Raw genomic sequence first — 24,679 nt, 5'->3', positions numbered from 1 at the left:
TTTGATGTGAGGAATATGATTAGGGTTAGGGTTACGTTTGAGGGTAGTATTTGTGTTTTTGGCTTATCTTGCAAATATGTCACGGGAGCAATTGTCGTAGGAGCAAAATGTCATGGAACCGTCTCAGACTAGTCTACTTAAACCAGACTTTCATGGTGCATTCATGCTGATACCATGGGGCAAGTGTTGGAATGACTAAGAGACATCAACAGCGTTGAAGCCATCATCGCCTCATTTCATCTCATCGTCCAGAGACCAGGGAGGTAGGAAGTACGACGGAGGAAGCGGTGTGCAGTGGGTGGAGTCAAAGTCAGTCATGTACTTTGTCGTCTGGTGACAGAAGAAAAAAAAACGCATTAGACAGAAATCACAGAATGAAGCGGTTGAAAAATGAAAATCTCAACTTAACCAACTTTAATCAATCTGTTCCTTTTTGTAACTAAAACTCCCTCTCCCATTTCACTTTTGGACTCCTACTCTTTCTCTCTCTCGCTCTCTCCCTTGTTGTTGTTGTTGTTGTTGTTGTTGTTGTTGTTGTTGCTGCTGTTGTTCTTGTTCTTGTTCTTGTTCTTGTTGCTGGTGCTGCTGTTGTTGTAGTTGTTGTTGTGATGGAGTTCTGCCTAGTGGGTGATTTGCTCCACAACAAAACAAAAAATGTTGATAACTAATTCATACAAAATATACATTACATGCATACACAAGCACATCTATATGTACACACACACGTGTACATACATAATGTGTATATGCATCTCCCTCTTTCCTTTTCATCAAGAGACGACCACTTTTAAGAGCTGTTGTTGCATACTCTTGCGCTAACATCTGTAATCCCATAGAGTCGAGTGTAACAAGGTGCAGACTCACTACAGGACTTGAGTGGTGCCGGCCAATACACATGACATACAACCAGAGACAAATACAGCACACACTTTGATACATGCGTAAACATCATACAGAGAATGTTTTCAAAAGCCTAACAGTGCATTGGACAAAATTCTATCTAGCAGAAGGGTAAATACTTCATAATAGCAATCATCGCACTGGATGGCCTCATTTCACAGGAATAATGCAGGATGAGGAATAAGACTCACCAAGTAGAGCGTCAACTGCACCTTCTTGGCATGAGGTAGATCTTCACCTGTGGAAGGAAGGCAAAATAATTTTGTCTCTCCCACTTGCAACGACTCTTTAAGGCACTGTTTAGATAATGTTCCCAATTTATAACATCTCAGCTCCTGAGTCCTACCATTTGATTTTTTTCTGTAGACAGTACCGGTAGTCAAAGAATCAACTATTTTGAAAACAACTTACTGACACAGGGATATTTGTTCACAGATCTCTTGGTGGTGAAAGCATAATCATAAAGAGAGTAGTAATCATTCTCACTGAGAAAAAGTTATCACACACAACCACAAAATCGTGGGGCTGTTCGATTATTTTGCTAACTGTGATATCAATATCACTTTTTGAATAATGTATACATTGTAGATGCAACCTACATCCTCCTTCCCAAAGGTACCGGCTTACCAGAATGCAAAACTGACCTTAAAATCATTTCGAGGACCATAGTCTTTAGATTATGTAGCAGACATAAATAAAAATATAACCAATCTTTGTAATATTCTTCCTTGTTATGATAAAAAGGAATTCCTAATATTCTGAAAAAAAGTCCCTGAATATTGTTCTCTGAAACTGTGTAGTAACTCAATCTGTTGCAAACATTTCCCAGAAAACTGAGAATAACATGAACATTCTGAATAACAAAATACAATGGATTCATCCCATATGCATCATCTACCATACTGTGAAAAGTTCACTTTTCAGAACACGGGGAGACATTCTCCTCAACGCGGCTAAATCTGTGCTTCTCAACCTTTTTTTTTTTAAGTCGACACAATCTTGGCCAATCAGTTCTATTTCATTTTTGGCTGACATCGTAGCCCAACTGCAAGAGCTTTGCGGCCCACTGGTTGAGAAGCACTGATCTAAATGACAGCAACAGTGAAGAACTTTCACTCACCAATAAGCATGGGGAATTTGGTGGAGTGCTTGTCGGCATACTCCTTCAGCATTCGTAGACAGGCAGAATCCTCAACCTCAAAGGCAGAGTACATGGACACTAACCAAAACAGATATTCCAAAATAATATGCAGTTAACAGCTTTGGAAACAATCCACACAAAAGTATTTAAGGTGTAAAATTTCAGAGACTTGTCCAAGAAGTAGGTAAAACTTTACAGAGATGTCTGCCTGGTTCAAATTCATCATCTCCAATTCTCACAATACAAGCGTATATCAAGTTGAACTACATGGCATTAACAATCAGAAAGCAATAACAAAAACAAAACAAAACATAACAAAACATGAGAGCATGAAATGTGCATTAATAAAGAACTTGTTTGCACATGGGATTCATCATGTTTAATGGGAGCATTACATTCACAAGCCAAGGGACAGCCATATATTGGCCATACTACCAGTCTCTATGCTACATATGAGTGGAAAATGCATCACAGTAAGAAATAGATTTATACCAGGTAAGTACCGATATCAGTGACTGGTATTTGCTCTGTCAATAAATTGTGTATGCTCGCACTTTAACAAATGAGATGAAATATATGGACACTTCATCGTTACGTTTCTCAGCTCACAAATGAATCTACTCACACATGTTGAGGTGGTCTGAGATTCCAAGAAATTGCCTGAGGATCTGAGTCACCTCTTCTGTCAAGAGCTTCGGATACCTGCAGGAATGTTGGGCAAAGCAAGTAGAAACAGTTCAAGTTCAAGTTCATGTTCATTTATTCGTCTCTCTTCAAGATTTTTCAACAAAGAATACACATATTCTTGCAAAAGAAATCAATACAGTACAGAAATTAGACAAAAGTAAACAAGAATGTGGCAAAGTAGAGTTTGAGAGGAAAGAAAGACGAGGTAGTCTTGGCTGAAGCAGAGCTTGTATTGTACGGCTCCTCTGAAAAATACAAGGTATGTGATTTTGATTTTAAATTAAACCTTAAGTGGTTTAATCAGCAACTGAAAAACATTGGTGAAGCATATGAGAGGGCAGGTAATGGAGAATTTTTTTTCAATGAGTAAAAGCATTATGTTGTAAATCATTTATAATAATACATGATATATAAAGGCATTGCACAAGAAGAACTGTATCATTACTATTATCATCGTCAGTATTACTACCATTATTATCATCATCATGTTTAGTGAAAGTAGCAGTAGCAGTAGAAGTAGTACAAGTGGTAGTAGCAACAGTGTAGCAGTAGTGGTAGGAGTAGTAGCAGTAGTAGTGGTAGGAGTAGTAGCAGCAATAGCAGCAGCAGCAGCAGTAGTAGTAGCAGTAGTAGTAATAGTAGTAGTAGCAGCAGTAGTAGTAGCAGTAGCAGTAGTAGTACAAGTAGTAGTAATAGTAGCAGTAGTAGTAGTAGTACAAGTAGTAGTACAAGTAGTAGTCGTAGCAGTAGTAGTAGTAGTAGAAGTAGTAGTAGTAGTAGTAGCAGTAGCAGTAGTAGTACAAGTAGTAGTAATAGTAGCAGTAGTAGTAGTAGTACAAGTAGTAGTACAAGTAGTACAGTGAAACCCCGTTATAACGAGTTCGGTTATAACGAGGAACCGCTTATAACGAGGTGATCGCGTTGGTCCCGTTTTCCTTTGCGTGTAAACCTATGGCAGAACGAATCGGTTATAACGAGTTCGGTTATAACGAGATTCCGGTTATAACGAGGACAATTTCGGTGCATCATGATAAAGAAAAACATAAGCAATTTGATCGGATATAACGAGGTTCCATTTCTTGACTAAATTGCCGCTTTCAAACACGCGACAAACGAAACACTGAAAACCGAATTCACGCTATTCACGTCTTTTTTCCGTTTTGCAGAGAACCGTTCCTTCCATGTTTTCTTCTAAATCACGCGATAAGACACAGGAATGCCTTCCTGTGTTCCTACTAAATCATTAAACATAATCATTCAATTTTCTTTTTCGCGAGATACGCGTGCGTGATATTAGGGAAGACCACAGCGCAATGAGAAAAAAAAAGAAAAAGATAACGCATTCAAAAACTTTTCATGTACATGTAGTGACACTTTTGGCCAAAAATGGACAATTGGAATGCGTGTACAACTCATCATTATATCCTTTCCATTGTTAGTTCCAACTTCCAGTTCTTTTGCTGGTTAGCAAATATGATTGTGGATGATTAAAGCCTAAATAATTAATGAAATCATCGCGATCCCGCCGGGTGACATTAGCGTAAAAATAGGTGAATAACGCATGTTCACCTACTTAATCGGTGTTCAGAAAAAGAAACAAACGCATTTATTAATTTGAATAGATTGGGATTTGTTCATTATCATTTAACAAATGATAATTTAAATATGAGTGTGTGTGATTAAAGCCGAAATGATTGATGAAATCATAGCGATCTCGCCGGGGGACAGTAGCGTAAAAATAGTTGAATAACGCATGTCACTATACTTAATCGGTGTTCGGAAAAAGAAACAAGAGCGCATTTAACAGTTCAAGAATATACAAAACGCAAAGAGATTTTCGAAAGAAAATAAAGAATGCAGTTTTAATCTCTTCAGACGCCACTATCATACATTGTACAAAATTACGGCCGAAATGATTCATGAAATTATCGAATTCCCGCCTGGCACCAACAGCGTAAAATACCTCGCAAGTTAACGGTAAACAACGCATGTATGCTACTCTGAAATTATCGCGAACTCGCCGGGTAACAGTAGCGTAAAAAATAGTTGAATAACGCATGTTAACCTAAATCAGAAAAAGAAACAAACGCATTTATTAGTTTGAATAGATCTGGGTTTGTTCATTATCACGATTTTAACGCTGCATTTCACAATGAAGATTTTTCTTTCTTTCAGAATGGTCTATGAGGTATAAATTTGCTTAAAAAGGATCACAACGTAACTTTCCACATTCAATCCTGTCGCATATTTTTCAAGAACGGATGTACAAAACGCGAAGAGATTTTCGGAAGAAAATAAAGAACACATTTTTAATCCCTTCGAGCACATTTCACAATGAAGATTTTTCTTTCTTTCAGAATGATCTATGAGGTATAGATTTGCGTACTGAAAAGGATCACAACGTAACCTTCCACATTCAATCCTGTCGCATATTTTTCAAGAACGGATGTACAAATCGCGAAGAGATTTTCGGAAGAAAATAAAGAACGCATTTTTAATCCCTTCGAGCGCAACAATCATATACATTGTATATTGTACAAGATTACAGCCGAAATAATTCATGAAATCATCGCATTCCCGCTGGGCACCAAGAGCGTAGAAATACCTCGCAAGTTACGTAAACAGCGCCAGTATTTTACTCTATTTGCGCTAGTTTTAGAAAAAATTAACAAACAAGAATTACAATGAAGAATTAACTTATTTCAACCCCTACTTTTTCGTCTAATTCACAAATAATTTCCCTTTATTATCTCAGTACTAATGATCCATAATCGTGTAATAACATTGCAAAGGATGTTCTTATGATCTTAAGTTTCATTGATGGGTATATGATGTCGTGCTTATGTTTTTCTTTGTTTTTGATGCGTACGGTTATAACGAGGTACCGGTTATAACGAGGTAATATCGCCGGTCCCACGGACCTCGCTATAACGGGGTTTCACTGTAGTAGTAGCAGTAGTAGTAGTAGTAGTAGCAGCAGCAGCAGTGGTAGTTGCAAAATCAGCAAACAAAATAGAGACTAACCTTGACTGAAGGATTTTGATGAGCAGGTCATTGCCTCGGTTACAAGCAACTTCGGGGATTTCCCTGCAGGTAGAGAGCATTGAGAGGTCATGAAGAGGAGTCACATGATTTTTGAGCTCAGCTGAATGCATTATTTCATGTACTGACAATTTTTAATGCTTGGAAGGTTCATCAACATCTAGTCTGCGAGCTAGTCTGAGTTTTAACTTCATCTCAAAAATATACACAAAATGAGGTGCAAATAGTAGCAGCCCACATTAGTAGCCAAATTATCTCCCTATATCTTTCTACATACATGTATCCAGTTGTCAATCCACCTGTTCATCTGTATATCTACCTTCCTATGAATTATTTTCTTTCATCCATTAATTTTTCTTACTTGTTTATCTACCCTGTTCCACAATAGCATGCAATACAGTGATACTGTGCATAACATAAACACAACTGGTCATAGTATCATGCTAGTGTTCACAACAACAACAAAAAGTACACACAATTTTGAGATAGTCCATTTCATGATGTTGCTACAAAGGAAGGACTATTGAGATAAACAAAACTATAAAAGAGCCTCATAAAAAAAAAATATTAAACAAACAGAGCTTGATAAGAATAAGCTACATGTATTTGGGGGAAATATTGCATCCCACACATTTAATACAATATTCACATATTTGTGTAGCAGTTCAGTTCTACATGACAATGATAAGGCAAACAGACCTTTATAAAAAGTGTCATCTATGTATTATTTTGCTACTTATTCAGCTACACATTTTTTTTTTTTCATCTGCTGCAATGAAATCAAGACTAAAGTCTCATGCAGTGTTGGGGAAGATCCATCTCATGGCCATCAAACAGACAATGCCAAACTGTGGGAAAACCTAAGGACAATCACTGGGTGACTTACGATGTCGTGATGATCTCATCCTTGGTTCGCCGTATAATCCTGAGTGGACCTGTGTAACTGAAGCAAACAACAAACCCAAGTCTGCCTAAGATAGCCTACGCTGAAGTAGTACACTTCCCAACCCCATTAACTAATTAGGGGTTGTTATTTTTGTAACTGTGTACAGCTTATGTAAAAACAAAGACAAAACCCCAAAACAAACAATATAATCTTTTTAAAAAAGAAGGAATAAATATGAGGCAAATTGAATATGTTTCACGTACAAAGGCTTAAATAGTCTAGTAAAAGAAACAGGAGTAATTCTGATGATTTTTTAAGAAGTAATTCTCTTGTAAGAAGCGGAGGGTGTAACATCAAACCTTAAGAATCCAGTACATAAGTGGTGTGACTATTGTCAAGGTAAAGGCCTTTACATGTCTTGTAGCTTGTTAAAGACGTGAAGGTATAGTTCTTTCTCTCTATTTCTCTTTTTCCATAACGGAATGTCTACACTAACTTCTCAACAATTTTGGCATGCCTCCAAAATTTCCAGTCTGCCTGATTTAATTTGTTAATTCAATCTAGTCATACCTCACATCTATACTCACACTGATTCATATACTTTCATATAAGCTAGCGAATGCATCTAAAACACATGAGTCATGCAGAGTCAACTTACTTGCATAAATTTTCAGCTATCTTCATGTTCATGTATGTCCTCAATGTTGAGCTGACAAAATTTGCTGTAAGAATATGACCAACGAAAAAAAAAAACACCAACAAAATTATAATGGCACATTTCAACAGTCACACTGAACTGATATGGCTTTACAATTATAGTAATCTACACTGCAACCCATTCTTACAGATGACAACCACCATCAAAGATACAATGCAACATTCAATTTCAAAGTCACATTCCCTTGAAAAATTGGTCTCCTTTGTCTTGAAGGAAACAGGAAAACAAGTTCATTGGAGGCAAAGAGAAGTTAAAGGGATGTTCTGATTATTGATGGCCTAACAGGCCAAGCACTTTGATCAAAAATATAAATGACATGTATTCCTGTCATATTTCACAATATTAAATGTCCTCCTAAAAAAGCAAAAGTTTGATGATCTAATGGAACCAGCTTAGCTTGGAAAATATGGCTCAAGATTTTCAAGCTTATGACGAATCTGCCATTCCTTTAAGTACCATGTGATACAATATTCATGACAGTAAGGCTGCCAATCACTACAGATCTATGAAACATTTTGATGGGCAGTACAAAAGGCAAATCTCACACATTGGCAAAAATAAAGAATAAAAAGTAAAGAAACAAGAAAATCTAAAGAATTTGAATATCCATTGAAATATCATAAAAAATATATTTTCATTTACAAAACATATTTTCTATTTTTTTATTATTACAGGAAAAAAAAAACTTCATATCACAAAATCCCATTAGTCTGCAGCTCTGTGTGAAAGTTCATATAAGATAGTCAAAAAAGCAAGTTTTGCTTTATTTTGTTTTGAGATAATTCTTTCTGTTTTAATCTCACTTACCCATGCTGTCTGGCATCTTGGCTATGGCTAGTGGAACGAGGTCATCAAAAGTAGCATCTACAGTCTGCACAAGAGAAAAAAGACAAAAATTCCATCAATATAGTTCACACTATCAAAATAATAACTCTACGAATCAATGAGATATAAAATCAGGCAGGCCAAATTAAGTCTGGTTTTAAAGAAAACCTAAAAGACTGGTATGGCAATACACCACAAGTCATACAGTCCGACCTCTCCTATCCGGACATGTCGGGACCGGCGCTCATCCGGATAAGGGATTTGGCCGGATACGAGAGACTTAATGTTTAATACACGCAGCTACATACATACCCAATGGTAGCTACATGCACAGGTATTGCATTAGTTTTACATGAACATGTCACGTTCTCGTCAGCTGGTCTGCTTTCAGAATTTCTGATAATGTGCTCAATGAACGATCGCCTGTACCGTGTCCTGATTTCATGAAAATGTTTCTGTCCATGTTCTTGCGGTGCTCATTAGGGGTAGTGTATACGTCTGAATGCATGTTATTTAGACGAAACTTAGATGTGAATGTATGTTAATTATGTTGGGAATAATATGTATTTCATGTGAGTTCGTGTATAGGAATTTTGTTTGAGTTTGAAATCCCCAAGTTTCCCCGTGATTATCAGAATGGAAAAAAAATAAAACCATCGCGCCGAGATCGCATCCGGATAATAGAGACATCCGGATAAAGGGAGGCCGGATAGAAGAGGTCGGACTGTATATAGTATGTCTACAAATACACAATACTATGCAATGGTTGATAAAGAGCCACAGTGAAAACTTCTGCCCAACCCAAGTGTTTGTCATGTTCAAAGGAAAAAGATGAGAGACAACAGACTTTAACTAGACGTGCAATGGAGGAGGACATCATCACCAACTCTACTTGGCATCATCTAGCTCATGACATCCCCTTTATATCCATGACTGATTGTTAGGTGAGGGGAGAGCTTTGGTACTACTATTCATCTTTGCACCTTTAAGAGGCGATTACAATATTACTGTTCATGTTCAGGAAACAAAAACATTGCTGATTTTAAACTCACAGAGCAAAACCAGCGTGTCTCAACTTGCAGTCATGTTTGAACTGCACTTTTACTTCTTTCTATGACCTCATAGATCAAATAAGAATCTTTTAATTTGGAGTGTGAAGATTTTACTTTTACTTCTTTCTATGACCTCATAGATCACATAAGAATCTTTTAATTTGGAGTGTACAGATTTTACTTTTACTTCTTTCTATGACCTCATAGATCACATAAGAATCTTTTAATTTGGAGTGCACAGATTTTGTTGTTTTTGTTTTTGTTTTTGGTGGGGTTTTTTTAGGGGGGAGCAGGAATAGGGAAGGGAAAAGAGAGAAAACAGCATCTGTTGCAACACATTCAGCATACTCACACAAGGTTTTACGTACCTTAGCAGTTGCCCGGTAGCCAGAGGCCACTAAAATCTGATATGGGGCCACCAAATTTCAAAAAGATTATCTGTTGGTGGCTTGATTGGGCTACTAAAAGTCAAATAGAATCCCTACGTTTGCTTTTAGTTCTGACTACAGCATTTCTTTTTCGGGCCACCAAAATGTCAAATCCAGAGATCTTAGTGTCGAGCCTTGCACCCCTTACCAACACCTTTGTTGAAATTATCTTAGATATTTTTCCTGCTACAAGTAAGGAAAAGACATTAATCAAATGAGATAACAAAATGACTCTTCAGTTTTTAGTTCGCTGTGACAGAGGAATGTAAACAAGGAATAGCTGGGCTTCTGACAATGCCTTCAGTCAAAATTTGCATGTCACTGGCTCAGATCTATCCTGCTTCCAACGATCTGAATGTTCTCACCACAGACGACAAGTCTGGATAGTTCATCGCCGCCCACGATGTGGCAAAGCCCCCTATGGACCAGGCAAAGAGGCTGATGTCATCGTAGGAGAATCCCAGCTCCTCCACCGCATACTGCATCACCACGGCGATAGCATTGCCCTCACTGTCTGGATAGGGGGCTCCCTTCAAAAATAAAAGGATGACTGTCTGAGTTACTGTACATCATGAATCTTAGTGCACATGTACACGGATTGTACTTACTCAAAGTTGTCAGGTGAGAATGATAAGGCCGTTAAATTGCCACAAAGTAAACCCATAGTGTTCGAGGCAACTTAACTCCCTTCTCATTCTCAACCGACGAAGTACTAAAGGTGTCATGAGAAGTTTTCGAATACAATACCTGGCAACTATATTCAAGAGCTACAATTGTACTTGAAGTGAAAATTTACACAATATTTGATTTGGGTGAAAACATTGACTAACTTCATGAAATAAATCCTTCTCTCTCTCATTTTTTTTTTCTCTTTGTTTCTGGTTCACTGCAGGGAATGTTACCATTCAGAGAAATCAAATACAAATGCATTTCCATTATCAGAGACTAACAAAATCCAGTTTTCTGATGATAACATGCTAAATTTTGGTGACATTTACAAGCAACTCTGTTAATTGTCCATTCTTACATGGTGTGCTCATTTTCTCCTAAAACAATTTGATTCAAACAAGATTAAATCAATTCAGATCAAATAAACCAAAAAACTTACTGTGCTTCCCCCAAAGCCAGGATGGTTCCATCCAAGGACAGAGTAGCCAGCTAGGGTGGAAAAAAAGTTACAAAATTACATCAGAAAAATCTAATGCAAAATGGATAAACCATTACTGTTCAAATAGTTCTGAACACCTTTCTTCACTCAATAATGAGGAAGTTATTTAATGTTTAACGTTAGATTAGGGGAAGAAAATGATGTTCTTACTTCCTCACTCACATCAGCAACACCTAACCACATTGCATGCCTATTGTCATAAATGAATGGGTGTGCGGTATTTTGTCATGAACATAACCCCATTTAAATACAGTATCTGCTGGCAGAAAGTACTAATTTCATTATAGCAGTCTACAAAGTCTATTGATGCATTTAAGAAAAAAAAAAGGTGGGGAAAATTGATTGTATAATTTGGATTGCCAAACATACAGAAGACTTCACTGAGAGGATTTTTTTATTCTAAATTGTTTAAAATTTGGGTTATTGAAATATGCTTCCCTCCAAGACTCCATCTGAATTCAGTTAGCATTGCATGAAACAAACCTGTCATATCCATGCCCCTTAATTCCATGATCCTCGACGGCAAACTGTACTGAAATTTCAAATAAAATGCTACAAAGAAATGCATCAAACAAAACCGCTCCTTGAAACATGCATAACCCTGCCAGTGTGAGAGTGTCGGGGAATTTCTACAAAATGTTGTAACATGCATAATATATATGGGCACTGATGCGAGAAAAGGGCCCTTAGGGCATAAAATACCGAAAATGAGTTTTCACTGCCACATTGTACAATGAACTCTGATATAACTAGATATGCAAACCATTTTCTAAAATTCTACTCCTACTATATATAAATGCCCCAATTATGACATTCAACAAAGCAGGTTTTGTCCAAATCCTGCCACTTTTTGATGCATCTATGCATGTGCGCGTAGCTAGCTAGCTGACCTTATTTTGCGTGTATTGGTTTGTCAAACTTCCGCGCCATTTCATGGTGTTTGTGCTCGACAGCGCTAAGGGCCCTTTTCTGGCGTCACAGCTCACATGAACACGCTCAAGAAGGCTCATCGCATCTCACCTTTGAGTGGAGTTTCCATGCATCCAATCTCATAGAAACCAGCATTTCCCTCACTTGTGATTACCTAAAGAGGCAAAAGTAACAATAAGATGGAAGCTGTGAAGAAAAAAAACCAAAAACAACAGCAGCAGCTACACAAACATACAAGAAAGCTACCAAACTGACAAACGTTTTGCAATGCCCCTTTCTGAGGCCTCATCCAGGGCATAACCCTCCCTGTGCTTTGCTTACTGACTGGCATGGCTCTAGGACAATCACCCCCTGGACAATTACCCCAGACTCTCCCCTTCCCCAAACCCTGATCCTAAACCTAATTCTAACCCTAACCCAAGCTGTAACCCTAATCCAGGGCTCGACATTAACCGTGGCCCGGTGGCCCGGGGCCACCAAAAATGAAAGTCACGCCAAAAATTTCAAAAAAGGGCAAATTTGGTGGCCCGCCTCGGGCCACCACCTTTTTAAATGTATTTCTATAAATTCATAACTTTTTGCACCAGAAATGCCTAAGTGCATGCAGTGAGTTCATGTTTTTTATTGGGTTTTTTTCAGGCCACCAAATTTTTCTCTCGGGCCACCCAAAATTTGAAATTGATGATTTTGGTGGCCCCATCGGGCCACAAAAAAAAAAGTTAGTGTGGAGCCCTGCCTAATCTTTACTCTAACCTTATCACTACCCAGTATTCAGCCGAGGGGGGGGGGGGGGGGATGATCGCCCTGATATGGACTGGCATAGATGTCTGGAAACTAATTGTCAGTGAAGTGAATAGAGATTACTTAATCCCCCTAATCCCTATTGTGTCACCTTGGGCTTTCTGTTAGACTGAGGCACATTGTTACACCTCAGTGGGTTTGCTCTAGGTCAAGTTTGGATAGATTACTGAATGCTAATGAAAGAACTTGGCAAACTATTAACCTGTTGAGGACGGGCTGATTTTGCTACAACATGCATTTCCCATATACACTTGCCCAAGTATACTCGGGACACATCCTCAATGGGTTTTAAAGTCAAACTGTTCTGGCACAGAAACGGTTCAACACAAGCCCAAATTCACATGGTTACACACAATCCCCAGTTCACATGTAAACTTCCTGTGTTCACTGAGTTTGTACCCAGGCCACATTGATCATCCTCTTTCACCAACTACGTTAGGAGACCTAGGATAACTGAGAGTTAAAAAGACTTTAGCGTAAGACTTCTTCACGCTAAGACCAGTGAAACTGGGACACCTCAAGGTTACCTTAAACAATTGAATCAGTCAAATAAATACGCTGCACAAAAACAACTGTCAAAGATCAACTGGCACAGAGAATGAGTGCATGCCAATGTTGAGGACACATGAATGCAGCACTTTTCCAATGAGGGAACTTACCAGTTTCTGCCCGTTGGGGTAGTCAGACCTCAGCCGGCGGTCCACAAACATGGTGTCGATGCTGTTACCGTCCCTGGTCTGCAGCTTGGCCCTGATGCCGTGGTCCTTCTCGATCAGTTTGGTCCTCCCAAGAAGGAGTTGGGCCCCTATCAGGAAACATGGAGTCCACTGTGTTCAGGATTCCTCAGTAAGCTTTTCATACTTAAACATGGATTCACATTAACCAGCACACGGCTCTGACAGCCCCTTCATAGTCATTTAAAATTCCCTAAATTATCTATATTTCTCTCTCGTGTGCACATTCATCTAATGGTTTTTGTTTTTGAGCATTCCATACATGTAGCAAGCTTTTCAAAAGGGTAGGCCTATGGATAAACATTAGGTTTGTTTTACAGCAGATAAGCTCCTAGCCCTTGTTATTGTTTGTTTGTTGTTGCTTTTTTTGACGGAAGAAAATCCTTTTTTCTAATTTGGCTAAGGCATAAAGTGATTGATGATTAAAATAGATGGTGTATATGTCACTATAGCACACCATTTTTATTTCTTCTTTTTTTTTAAAAACAAAATTCAGCATTTTATCCTTCAACTTCAGTTGAACACATACCTTTATTTTGAATGCCAAGATCCATAATATTTTACATCTCTTTAACAACACCTTCAAAACAACAATAATCAATTCAAATAATTATCTATTAAATCATGGGCCACACAGACTTTCATAACTAAAGCAAAACTGATTAACAAATTCCCTTTCACTGATGTATAAATAAGCATTGATTATTCAGCGTTTTAGTAGCAGACATGATCAAAAATTAATAGGCATACATACTTGGGTTAGACTCGAACTAACAATCTCCTGATTGCTAATAGGGTGCTGTATTCACTACATTACCAAGCCTTCACTCGACAACCAAAGCTGGTTCTCTTCCTTTCTAGCAGTGGGTACTGCCTATCTATAAATAATGATAAGAATAACGAATAACTATTCTATTCTAAACACGACAACCCTCAAGCGTGGAAACCCAAACACTCACATATTGCGGCGTTGAGGAGTGATGTTCTCCCAGGGTACACCATGCGGGAACCAAAGGTGTGGATGGCAAGGTAGCTGAGGAATTGGCATGGCAACCCACCAAGCCAGCTGGTGACCCCTCTTCCTCTTTGGGAGACCGCCATGGATTGATTCTTCCACAGGGGTTGGCTGGAACTGGTGAGGTTGGAGAACGAGACAATGATAAATGCATTATACTCTCATTTGAAGACTTACTGTGGAGTTCTCTACCACAAAACTTCTTTTTATCAAAGCATTATTACACACATAGTCTAGAGGTTTATCATTGAACTATAAACTATCTTGGTGGGATGGACTGGTGATTTACAAAATAGTTGGAAAACAAAAATGCTAACCAGCATCTTTACTGCTGCTTCCCTGTTGATTCAATTGTATGCACCACATTTTTCACAGATTTTTTATTTCCATGATGGATTTCTTCAGTCAGGTGCTAATCACAAATATCAATACATTAACTCTGATCCTGGCATGAATGTGACATGCACATGTACATATTTTGGCTTGCAGCACACATAACATGAATAAGGTGCATGGTAATACAGTTTTTAAGTCTTGGAGCACCTACTGTGTAATTGGACGCACACACTTTTCTATCATGTTTGAGCCATTCAGATCAGTTAAGTTAAAAACAAAGAAAGAATCAAAGGGATTGCTAGTGTCTTACCTTGTACTCCACTCATAATCTACTGGCCATGCACTGAAGTCAAAGTCATATAGCTGAAGCATTTTCTGTGCAAATAAAAATGAAACAAAAACATATTGTCCATATAATACATCAAAGAGATGAGCAAATGTTCTAAAGTCAAACATACAACCATATTTGGGAGATAGTTGGTCTGTATGAGACCGCTGAAACTAGACATTTTTGCTACCAAACGGCCATCAAAATAATTTCCAATGTAGCCAATCTTATTGAGAAAAATGGACAGGAACATAGAGGGAACGTTTTTTTATTTGTTCGTTTGTAATTTGTAATTAGTAGTTTATGCAGTAAATGATTTGTAAGTGTAACTGGACCCCCCAGAAAAACAGTAAGCCATGATGGCAATATTTACTGAGTGAGGCTTATCCAGCTGCTCTTAACATTGTATTATTATTTTTCATATTTGTATATGCTTGATTGATTGTGACAGAAATAAATACACAACAAACAACTATTCAACTGAGATATTGGGATATCAATGAAGTTGCCCGTACCACCCCACCCCCACCCCAAAAAGAGGGGCACAAAAAGAATAAGAGAAGTCTTGGTGAATTAAAAAAAAAATCCATGCCCTGAATATCCTCATTCCTTTCTCCCTCTTATAGAGGAATCATTTTTAAATATATAATAGATTTAACAAGTGCAGAAATATTAGAACAAATCAGTGAAACAGATATTCAAGCAATCTGTTCAAAAGTTGTGTATTCCTAAAATAATGGATAAATCACTTTGTCATCACTGTTGGATAAGGTTACCTGTCCAACAAAATGTGACAGTGATGGTGTAAAGAATAATTTAACATATTTCTATATTTCTAGCATTATGGAATTGCACTTGGCTCACCTCCTTCAGAAGGTAAGAAGAATATCACCACTAACAAATGACATAACTAGTCACCTAAGACTAAGTACCTATGTATCTTTCAGAAAAATTAAATTTCGGAAAAACTTTTGATTTTTTTTTCCTTCAACACACTAAAATTAATTACCTTTAACATAAAAATCATTTATGTACCAAAATAGAGGTGGAAAAAAAGAACATCACCCCGAACAAAACCAACATGCTGGCTCCAAGAAACTCTGAAAACCCCTCCCATGCACCCATCACCATGGCCTCGACAAAGAAAGTTCAGGCAAAAACAAAACATGTTCCCTATTCAACATGACGGCATTTTGCAGGGCTGCACACCAACCCATTTTTTTCTACTAATATAACCTGTCTGTCGAACCAGTAGGTACCCAGTTTTTTCAATTTTCTACTGATCCATTCCTGAAAAAGTTACTAGTCTAACAGTGATTTTTACTGGTCAGGGACTGTTGGACAGTGCCAGCGTGTAGCGTTCATTTTAAGAATCAGATACCATGAGAAATGAAAAGAGGGAACACAAATTGATAAAGATGCATGCACAGGTGCACATGAGTTGTGTCACGTTCAACAAACACCTTTAAAGGGTGTGTACAGTTTTGGTCGAGGTGAGGATTTAGCTTTTATGTTTTGCGAGATATTCAGATACCACTCTAAGAGATGTCAAAGAGCATGCAATTCTAAGGGGTATCAAAAGTTTATTTGACGAAAATCGGTTTTGAAATGGCTGAGATATCCAAAGACAAGGTGAAACAAAGAGATCCTAATAAAAGACGTGGCCTGACGCCTTTCATTATTATCACTTTTTTGGATATCTCAGCCATTTGAAAACCAATTTTCATCAAATAAACGTTGAATCCTTCTTAAAATTGCATGCTCTTTCATAATTCATAAGAGGTCTCTCATTATCTCACTTTAAAGGAATGTTCAAAACATGAATCCCCACTTCAACAAGTACTGTACAGTCCCTTTAAGGCTAAGAAAGCTTTGAATCATGCTTTAAGAGACAATAACTTACCCTCTTCTCTGATTCGCTATTTTGTGTGACCTCATCAAGAAGATTGATAAAGGCAATATACTCTGGGTTGTTCATCCTGCCTAGTCCCCTGATGTAGTACGCCCCACATAGAGTGAGCAACACCATGCCACCAAGCTTCCCGAGGCCTAGGGCGCCCTCTAGTGTGAAGTATCCTGTTCAAGTGAAGAGGTAAAATTACAGGCAGAACTCAATACTTACTGCACTTGAAATACAGGAGATATTCTTTCTTTCTTTCTTTCTTTCTTTTTTTTTTTTTTTGGGGGGGGGGGTCACTTTATCTTATGGTGCACACTTGATTGACAAACTATTTTCCCTCTAGTATGGGTCGCAATACCCTTGGGTAACATAAGACCATTTTCATTATGTACATAACAAATGAAAAGTATCAGAACTTATGAAATAAAATAAAACATGTGTAAGAATGAGATGACATAATCACAGTCAACATCATTAAGTTTTGCCATTCAAAACATTGATGTATTCTTTTCTTCATTAAACAATACAACTGGATTGAAACAAAATGGAAGACACTGAGAAGAGCTCGTACCAAACATCTTTCTCTACCAAGCTCACTGGCATAGGCACATACAGATAAAACTGGGTATCAGCTCAAAGATATTGCAATCAGAAGGCTTACAGTGCTAACCCTTACAGGAAAATATTAGATGGTTAGAATACATCGTAAGCTGAAAGTGCATATATATAAATACCTCGATTACTGTTATTTGTAAGCTTGTCACACTCACCTCTTCTGTACAGGAACGTTAATATGAGAGGAGATGTGTAATAGCTGAATGACCAGCAAAATGAGATCTGAAGAAAAGACACAGAATATTGGACACAATCAGTGTGATGAAGTATATATAGTATAGCTAGTGATTCCTTCATCCAAAAGAAAGACATCCAATATATCACAGAGAAATGTCAACATCTGAAATGGAAACCTCATCCCATGTTGACTTGAGAAAAAAAAAATAATCGCAGTAAACAATAACAAATGTAAGGATGTAAACATTTCACTTTAGAAAGAATATTTCACAAGTTTCATTTTTTTCCCCCACAAGACAGTGATATTCATCATAATTACATGTGTGCAAATGAAAGGGCTATCATGTCATAAACATTTTTGTGATTTACAAATTTGCACTATAGGAAATTTTAAAAAGCCATTTATTTTCCATTATACCTTCAATGTGATTAAAGAGTGGTGATAGGTTTACAATTATGACATTCAAGGGGGGGGGGGGGGGGAGGGGTCATAGGCACTAAATTGCAGACCAATATAGACTCTAAAGATTTTTACATTTTTCTGTACAAACCTTAGGGAGAGCTGTGAGGTGATGACATTACCTCATCCAATTGCAAGTGGTTGCTATTAATAATATACAATTTTGTACCTGCTCATTCTACATCTGATTTCATTTCTTTAGTAAATTTAATCTCACTCTTTTTAAATGAAGGTTAAAAAAAAAGAATATTTCAGCGAGTGGCATTTTACTTCAGTGTAAATAAATGAAAATTCTATGTCATGGAAAAATGGTAAAGAAGACATGATTGTTAATTCAGTATTGACAGTATCTGGTAGATCTAGATGATGTGCATTTGGCATATTAGTGGGATATCTAGAACTTTTTTATGTAAGATGATGAAACTATCAATTGCATTATACACTGTAATGCATACAACATTGTCATAAGCATGTATCAGTGAAATACTCACCAGTTTGATAATGTTATCACTGTGTTTTTCCAGTGCATTTGGCTGATAGTCATGACCCTGTGAAGGAAAGAGATCTCAGTATTGATCATGCAATAAAGTTTGACACAAAACATAGTATCTCTATGTGATCTATTTATACCACTGGCAGCGACCTTTCTTTTTTTACCTTGAATGCCACAGTTTTACTGCACAGATCCGGCAAAGAACAATTGTCACTTGTATTGACATGAGGATAAGGGCAAAATCGTGAAATAGGCCCAATCACAGTGCGCGTGCACCCGTGCATTAGCAAGCAAGGTTACAATGTAGGTTTTGGGTTTAGGGTTAGGTAGGGTTGTATTATGGTTAAATTGGCCATTAACATTACATTAATCATTATTGTCATTAGTTGAAGGCCATTAGGGAGTCCTTCCGAGAATAAAATGTTGAAGACCAAATAAAAAAACGGGAGAAAGGGAGTACGAAAGATGCTATGCTGTATCAATCTCACGTAAACGCCGTTTGGTGGGGCCGCATTCACGAGTATCATACTGTGGAAGAAAGCCCCACCGCCGTGCCTATCTACCGATGCGATGAACGCCAAATGGTGGGGCTGAATTCACGAGTATGAACAGGCGAGGGACTAACCCCGTCGCGGGGCGTAGAGTAAAATATCCCGTTTGCGGCAGTTTAAGCATTGTTAAGGGTTTTTCCAACTTGTAAACAAATCAGGCAAATTATTTTCAACCATTTCATATATCATAGACAAGATTATTCATTAACGCAATTGTTTTCATAAAAGAAATTTACCATTGACCAACGCAGTTTTCATGATTTACCAGGGCAAAACCCGGCACAATTTTCGCCGATAAGGGCGATATGCGACGTAGTATTTCTGCTTGCGGCACGATGTACAATCCCTATGCAATGCGCGCGTGCTCCGCGATCTTCAGCTGAACGCCTTCACATGTCTCGCAAACATTGCGTAAGCGCCAATTCCCATTGCGAAAGCACGTGAAAATAGCGGGCCCACATGCATTGGCCGCAAACAAGATCGCAATTCTGGCGGTGTTGTTGATGTCTTTCTCGTGTTTTTCTCATTTTTTTCGATGGTAACATCCAATTTCCGAAAAAAATGGCAGCCCACATCGGCTCGCGAAAGTTCTATTTTTCGTGAGGATATGTTTTCAAAATCCATGAACATCGAGAAAATGACAAAAAATCAAGTTTCTTGGACAATTGTTTCTTAACTGTTATGTTAAGAAGTACCGAAAATTTCATTTTGGATGCGATATGTTGTCATTTAGGTGAGAAAATTTCACTTTTGTCAGAGATCGTGCCCATTTTATCGGTTGGTTTTTGTTGATTGCTAGTGTGTTAGTATATGCGTAGTGTGCATGTAACAGTGCAATCACTGCAGTGTTTAGCGGTATATTACCGTGTATGTTGTACCTGCCGCGAACGGCTGCACGGCCGCTTACTGACGCAGTTACTCTATATTTGTCCGTATGGGGTCGCTGCTGCGGTTAGCGAGGGACGAGCCACCGTGGTAGTATAACTATTTTAGTAAGGACTCGCAGCAGTGGTGGGGCCTATTTCACGAGTATGCCAGGTTAAAAAAAAAAAAGCACGCCATGGTATTGAACAGATGCATACCAACTATTAATCATTTTAACAAATCAATATCTCTTGAGCCTTATCGTAAGTGGAGGTCTTTCAATTTAAAACTGTTTTACGCGTTTCCCAACATGCAATCCAGTATCTGGGACAATGCACTAATCCCCATTCATCCCAACGCACGGACAAGTCGAGTCGCAGGGCCATCGGAAATGTCCAAAATCAAACATGTAACCTAGAATTGAGGGGAGAAAACCAAGTTCACCTACCCTGATCGTTTCATGAGCGTGTACTCGGTACAACCTAGGGCCAAGTATACAACGAACAAGAGAAGTCATGATGACCAAACTTCGAGGTGCTTTCTTCTCTCTGAGGTACAGTTTCTCAATGACAACCTTTTTTTTTTGAAGTGATGACCACACTGCACTGCATATCACGATCCGTCTTTACCTTTCGGCCGCGGTATGGTATAGTACGGTGGTGAATTCCCCATGTGTAACCGGTACGGCACGGTGCATGCTTGCCATGTGCTGTTCTGGGCAGCTGATCGCTGCGGTCATCGGTCATGAGTGTGATATTTATATATATATATATATTTTGTTTTTTAAAGCACCATTTCTCTACATTTGTCATTTCATACTTCAAAGTAGGCCTAAAGCCTATCATCAGATAGAGCAAATTAATAGTACATTTCTAGTGACAGCTCATTTTCACATACCACGGAATATTCATGAATTATGATTTTAAAATATCCCATATTTTTCATATTACTTTCTGTGTTTTTGATGTTATTGGGTTGGTTTTCTTTTATTTGTCTCGTTATTAATACATTGTTTCAATGTATTACTAGTAACTTATTTCGAAATGATGTCGCCAAGAATTATTATATAAACTGCATAAAAGCTTTGCAGTCTCTCAGGGGGCAAGAACAGTTGTTTTCATCAACCAAAATACACCAGTATAGGCCTAGGCCCCACTCATTTGTATAGTTTACATGTAATTAGGTCTGTAGTTTGATATTTCCACTGTTGGGTATCATAGTATTTCTGACATTAATACTATGCTATAATAATATTATAAAAATATTATAGGGATATATCCCTTGCATTTTCATGTATCTATGTTATACCTGTGTCTTGTACATATGCATATATTTACATCATTGTAAACTGCATAATTAGGCCTATATGCTTTTCATGTAAGCGTCATCATCATCTTCAGGGGTGCTGATGGGAGTGTAGTATTTATCATCAGCCAAAATACACCATGTGTCTATATATAAATATATATACATATATATATATATATATATATATATATATATATATATATATATATATTTCCTATGTATTTATGTTATGCACAAATATCAAGAATTTTAAAAAGTCATAATAATAAATGAATAAAATAAAACTGAACTGAATCAAATGCAAACCAAAGGAAAAATTACACCTGACAATGACACCACCTGACCAGGTTTATGTCAAATGACTGATATCACTGCATAACAAAATGGCAAAACCTTAGAAATAAAAGAAAAAATAATGAACTTCTATTCATAAGATTTAATCACACTTTTATAAAATCTTACTTGATGAATGGGAGTTATGTAATGTTCATGCAAGTCATCTTAGGGAGGGGTGTGATTGTTTTGTATACATATGTGATCCTTCATCACAAAACCAACAAGACGTTGCAAGCCATGGAATTTTAGTTGAGGGCAGATTCTGAAAGAGCAGACTTTAAGCTTTAAAATGATGTATACCCTATTTCAAATGGACTCTCTTAACCTATCTAAATATTGGAAAGAAAGCACACACTCCAGAAAAATTTGAACTGAGCAAAGAGGTCTATTCAGGCGCTTAATCTTTACCAAGGCGTGCTAGCTGTGCGATAAATGGGACAAAAAAACAGGATGTAACCCACCCAAGCAATGACAATGAAGGGATTATCAGATTAAGCTGAAATTGAGGGTGCTTTCGTAACACATTCTGTCGATGATTAATACCAACTTTCAATGCAGTAGCATCATCCTTTCCAAAATTACTAGAGTTCAAAGTGAAGAGTGTGTACAGGGTTTTCAATAAAAAGGGGACTCTAAGACACACCTAGGGGTAACACTATTCTTTTTTTTTTAAAGTTAAGTGTTCAAGAAAAACTGTTAAAAAGACAATTTCCTGTTTGTTTTATGATCCCAAACTTTAGCATAACGTAGAAGACTTGCTCTTTCAAAAATATGAAAATCTCGAGATTACCTGGGTTGACTCATTTCAGGTATTTTCTGTCCTCACACAAAATCAGTGTGTGTGACTTTTTGTTGGTTTTGTGATGCATGGTCACATATATACAGTCAACCTTGCCCAAGTCGAATCTATTTGGACTAAAGAAATAGCTTCGACTTAGAGAAAAGTCGCCTTATGAGGGATTAAAATCAATAGAATATAAACAGAAGAGGACTTAAAAAGACCTTCAACTTAGGCCACTATTCGGCTTATGCGAGGTCGACTTAGGCAAGGTTGACTGTACATGTAAAATGTACATATTATAGAATGCATTTTTGTCTTTTTGTCATGTCAACAATTACACCAAGATTTTAAGCAAAACCTAACTCAAATCATTTCTAGCAAAGTATCCTTGTACAGTATACATCAAATTCCTTTCTTATGTTGGACAAGTCTGCTAAAAGTATGCATCCACCTACATTGCATGTTTGATTTGTAAACAATCATTCAAAATATATCCTGGACAGATTATACCTCTACCTCCCTGCAAGTCCCAATACAACAAGGCACATAGATTCAACAACACAAACACAATTTTTAAAATAAACTAGGCACCTTTTTAATGTCCACCGACAGAAAATCAACAGAAGCATCACACACAGCATTATCTCTCGATGGTCCATACATGGGAACATTTCAAATATCTCTCCTTTGTTTCAAAATAACACACAACTATCAACTTCAGAAACATTTGACAATACAAAATAATATCATTTTAAACCCAGACACTTTCATTCTTTTGCTAATCCTGACTCAACTGAGTGTTACTATATCAAAGAAAATAATCACAAGCTAGATGCAATACTAAGCATGATGACAATGAAAACAAAATGCTGACAAATCTCATGCCATTAGTTTGGAATCAGAAGGGCACTGATTCAGTCCGAGGAATTAACTCCTTTCTGCCCTTCGGTTCACATAAATGATATTTAACTGACAATACATAATAAACTAGAGATGAATATGACTCGGTGGGAATGCTATCGATGTCGCAAATACAGTAAAAAAGAAAACGACTCAAAAAATAATTGATCCTTTTTACCATCAACTCAGATCAACATAATCAGAGCTATGTCATATGCTTCAGCAAATATCAAGACATGTTTGTCCATTTCTATTCTTATTCTTATTCTTATATAATCTTTAAAGAACAACAGAAGAAGTGAAACACTCATCTGAATTAATAACGATACAAAAAAAATACAAGATACCACACAAAAAAGGAAAACAAGAGACATGTATTCACAAAGAAATGACAACCCTGTGTAAGTTACGATGTAATGTGATTTGACCAAAGTGACCATCACACTAAAACATAGGGAGGACAATCTTCTCATAGTAAATTCAAACATCTGAGTAATGAATCCACAAGTTACAGATGATGACATATGGGACAACTTTATCACACAGTAAAACATCACTACATGATGATTAAAACAGCCATACAGCTCTGTTGACAGTCTTGTATACCATGTACATGTATACTTCAATCCACATTTCTATCTATGTCTATCAAAATTTGTATGACAGACTGCTTCAGACAGTATAACATTGCACTTGAAGTTGCAACCTGATTCTATGTTCCAAGTTATGATGTGACATCTTTAACATCTGTATTATATCAGCTTTTAAAAAAAATACAAACAAAAAAAAAGGAAAAAAATCCTAACAGGACTAGTTCTCCTTCAAACAATTAAATTTGACACCAGGAGATACTGGCAAGCAGTGAACATGTGCAGAGTTAGAGTTATCCATGTACTGGTAACTCGATTATTTTGGCACTTCACGGTCCATTGAGCTGCAAGGTGAAAGGTTGGCCTTGTTTGTAATGATCCCTAATTTCGGAGTACATTCCGCACAACACCGGTGGCACAGCAGTAAATTCTTCCATCCCATCAACGACAGAAGCGCTGCAGGAAAGCTGGGTATCAACCTGCAGCACTTTTTCAAATTTCCCATCACCACCTTTGTCCGTCATGACTGGGCACCCAGCAGAGAGACTGAGGATGTGACACCATCAGAATACTATACACACTTTTTCACCACACACACAAAAAAGTCAACACACAAGAAAATCAATCATAAACGCAGATATTGTATCACATGTAAACACAACACATACGGATAAACTTTCTTTTGAACTGAGGAACAGCGATCGCATTCAATT

At 37.5% G+C, this 24,679-nt stretch overlaps 1 protein-coding gene across 1 annotated transcript; it reads right to left on the bottom strand.

Annotated features, from left to right (window-relative positions):
- Positions 1–231: 231 nt before the first annotated feature.
- Positions 232–20,629, bottom strand: LOC139722794 (phosphatidylserine lipase ABHD16A-like). The gene is made up of 18 exons (XM_071634083.1): positions 20,500–20,629; positions 18,635–18,691; positions 17,662–17,728; positions 16,895–17,067; positions 14,974–15,038; positions 14,272–14,444; positions 13,238–13,383; positions 11,868–11,931; positions 10,788–10,837; positions 10,045–10,209; positions 8,182–8,245; positions 7,315–7,378; positions 6,657–6,713; positions 5,753–5,815; positions 2,667–2,743; positions 2,021–2,119; positions 1,092–1,138; positions 232–330 (listed from the first exon to the last, which is right to left on the bottom strand). Exons 1-18 carry the CDS (start codon positions 20,566–20,568, stop codon positions 232–234), a joined length of 1,599 nt encoding a protein of 532 aa, XP_071490184.1. The 5' UTR covers positions 20,569–20,629.
- Positions 20,630–24,679: the final 4,050 nt, after the last annotated feature.

This window comes from Diadema antillarum, unplaced genomic scaffold (assembly GCF_040938485.1).
Source record: "Diadema antillarum isolate AM-2024a unplaced genomic scaffold, OU_Dant_1.0 scf00000172, whole genome shotgun sequence".
Lineage (NCBI taxonomy): Eukaryota > Metazoa > Echinodermata > Echinoidea > Diadematoida > Diadematidae > Diadema > Diadema antillarum.
The sequence above is the reverse complement of the archived record's forward strand: the minus strand, read 5'-3'. Positions and strand labels throughout refer to the sequence as shown.

What these genes read in the sequence shown, in the direction of transcription:
- LOC139722794 (XM_071634083.1), bottom strand. Translation starts at nt 20,568, where the DNA reads ATGACTTCTCTTGTTCGTTGTATACTTGGCCCTAGGTTGTACCGAGTA. An exon ending in ATCAAAATCCTTCAGTCAAG is followed by an intron (nt 2,744 to 5,752) that starts GTTAGTCTCTAT and finishes ACATTCCTGCAG; the next exon opens with GTATCCGAAGCTCTTGACAG. An exon ending in TGCAGTTGACGCTCTACTTG is followed by an intron (nt 331 to 1,091) that starts GTGAGTCTTATT and finishes TTCTGTCACCAG; the next exon opens with ACGACAAAGTACATGACTGA.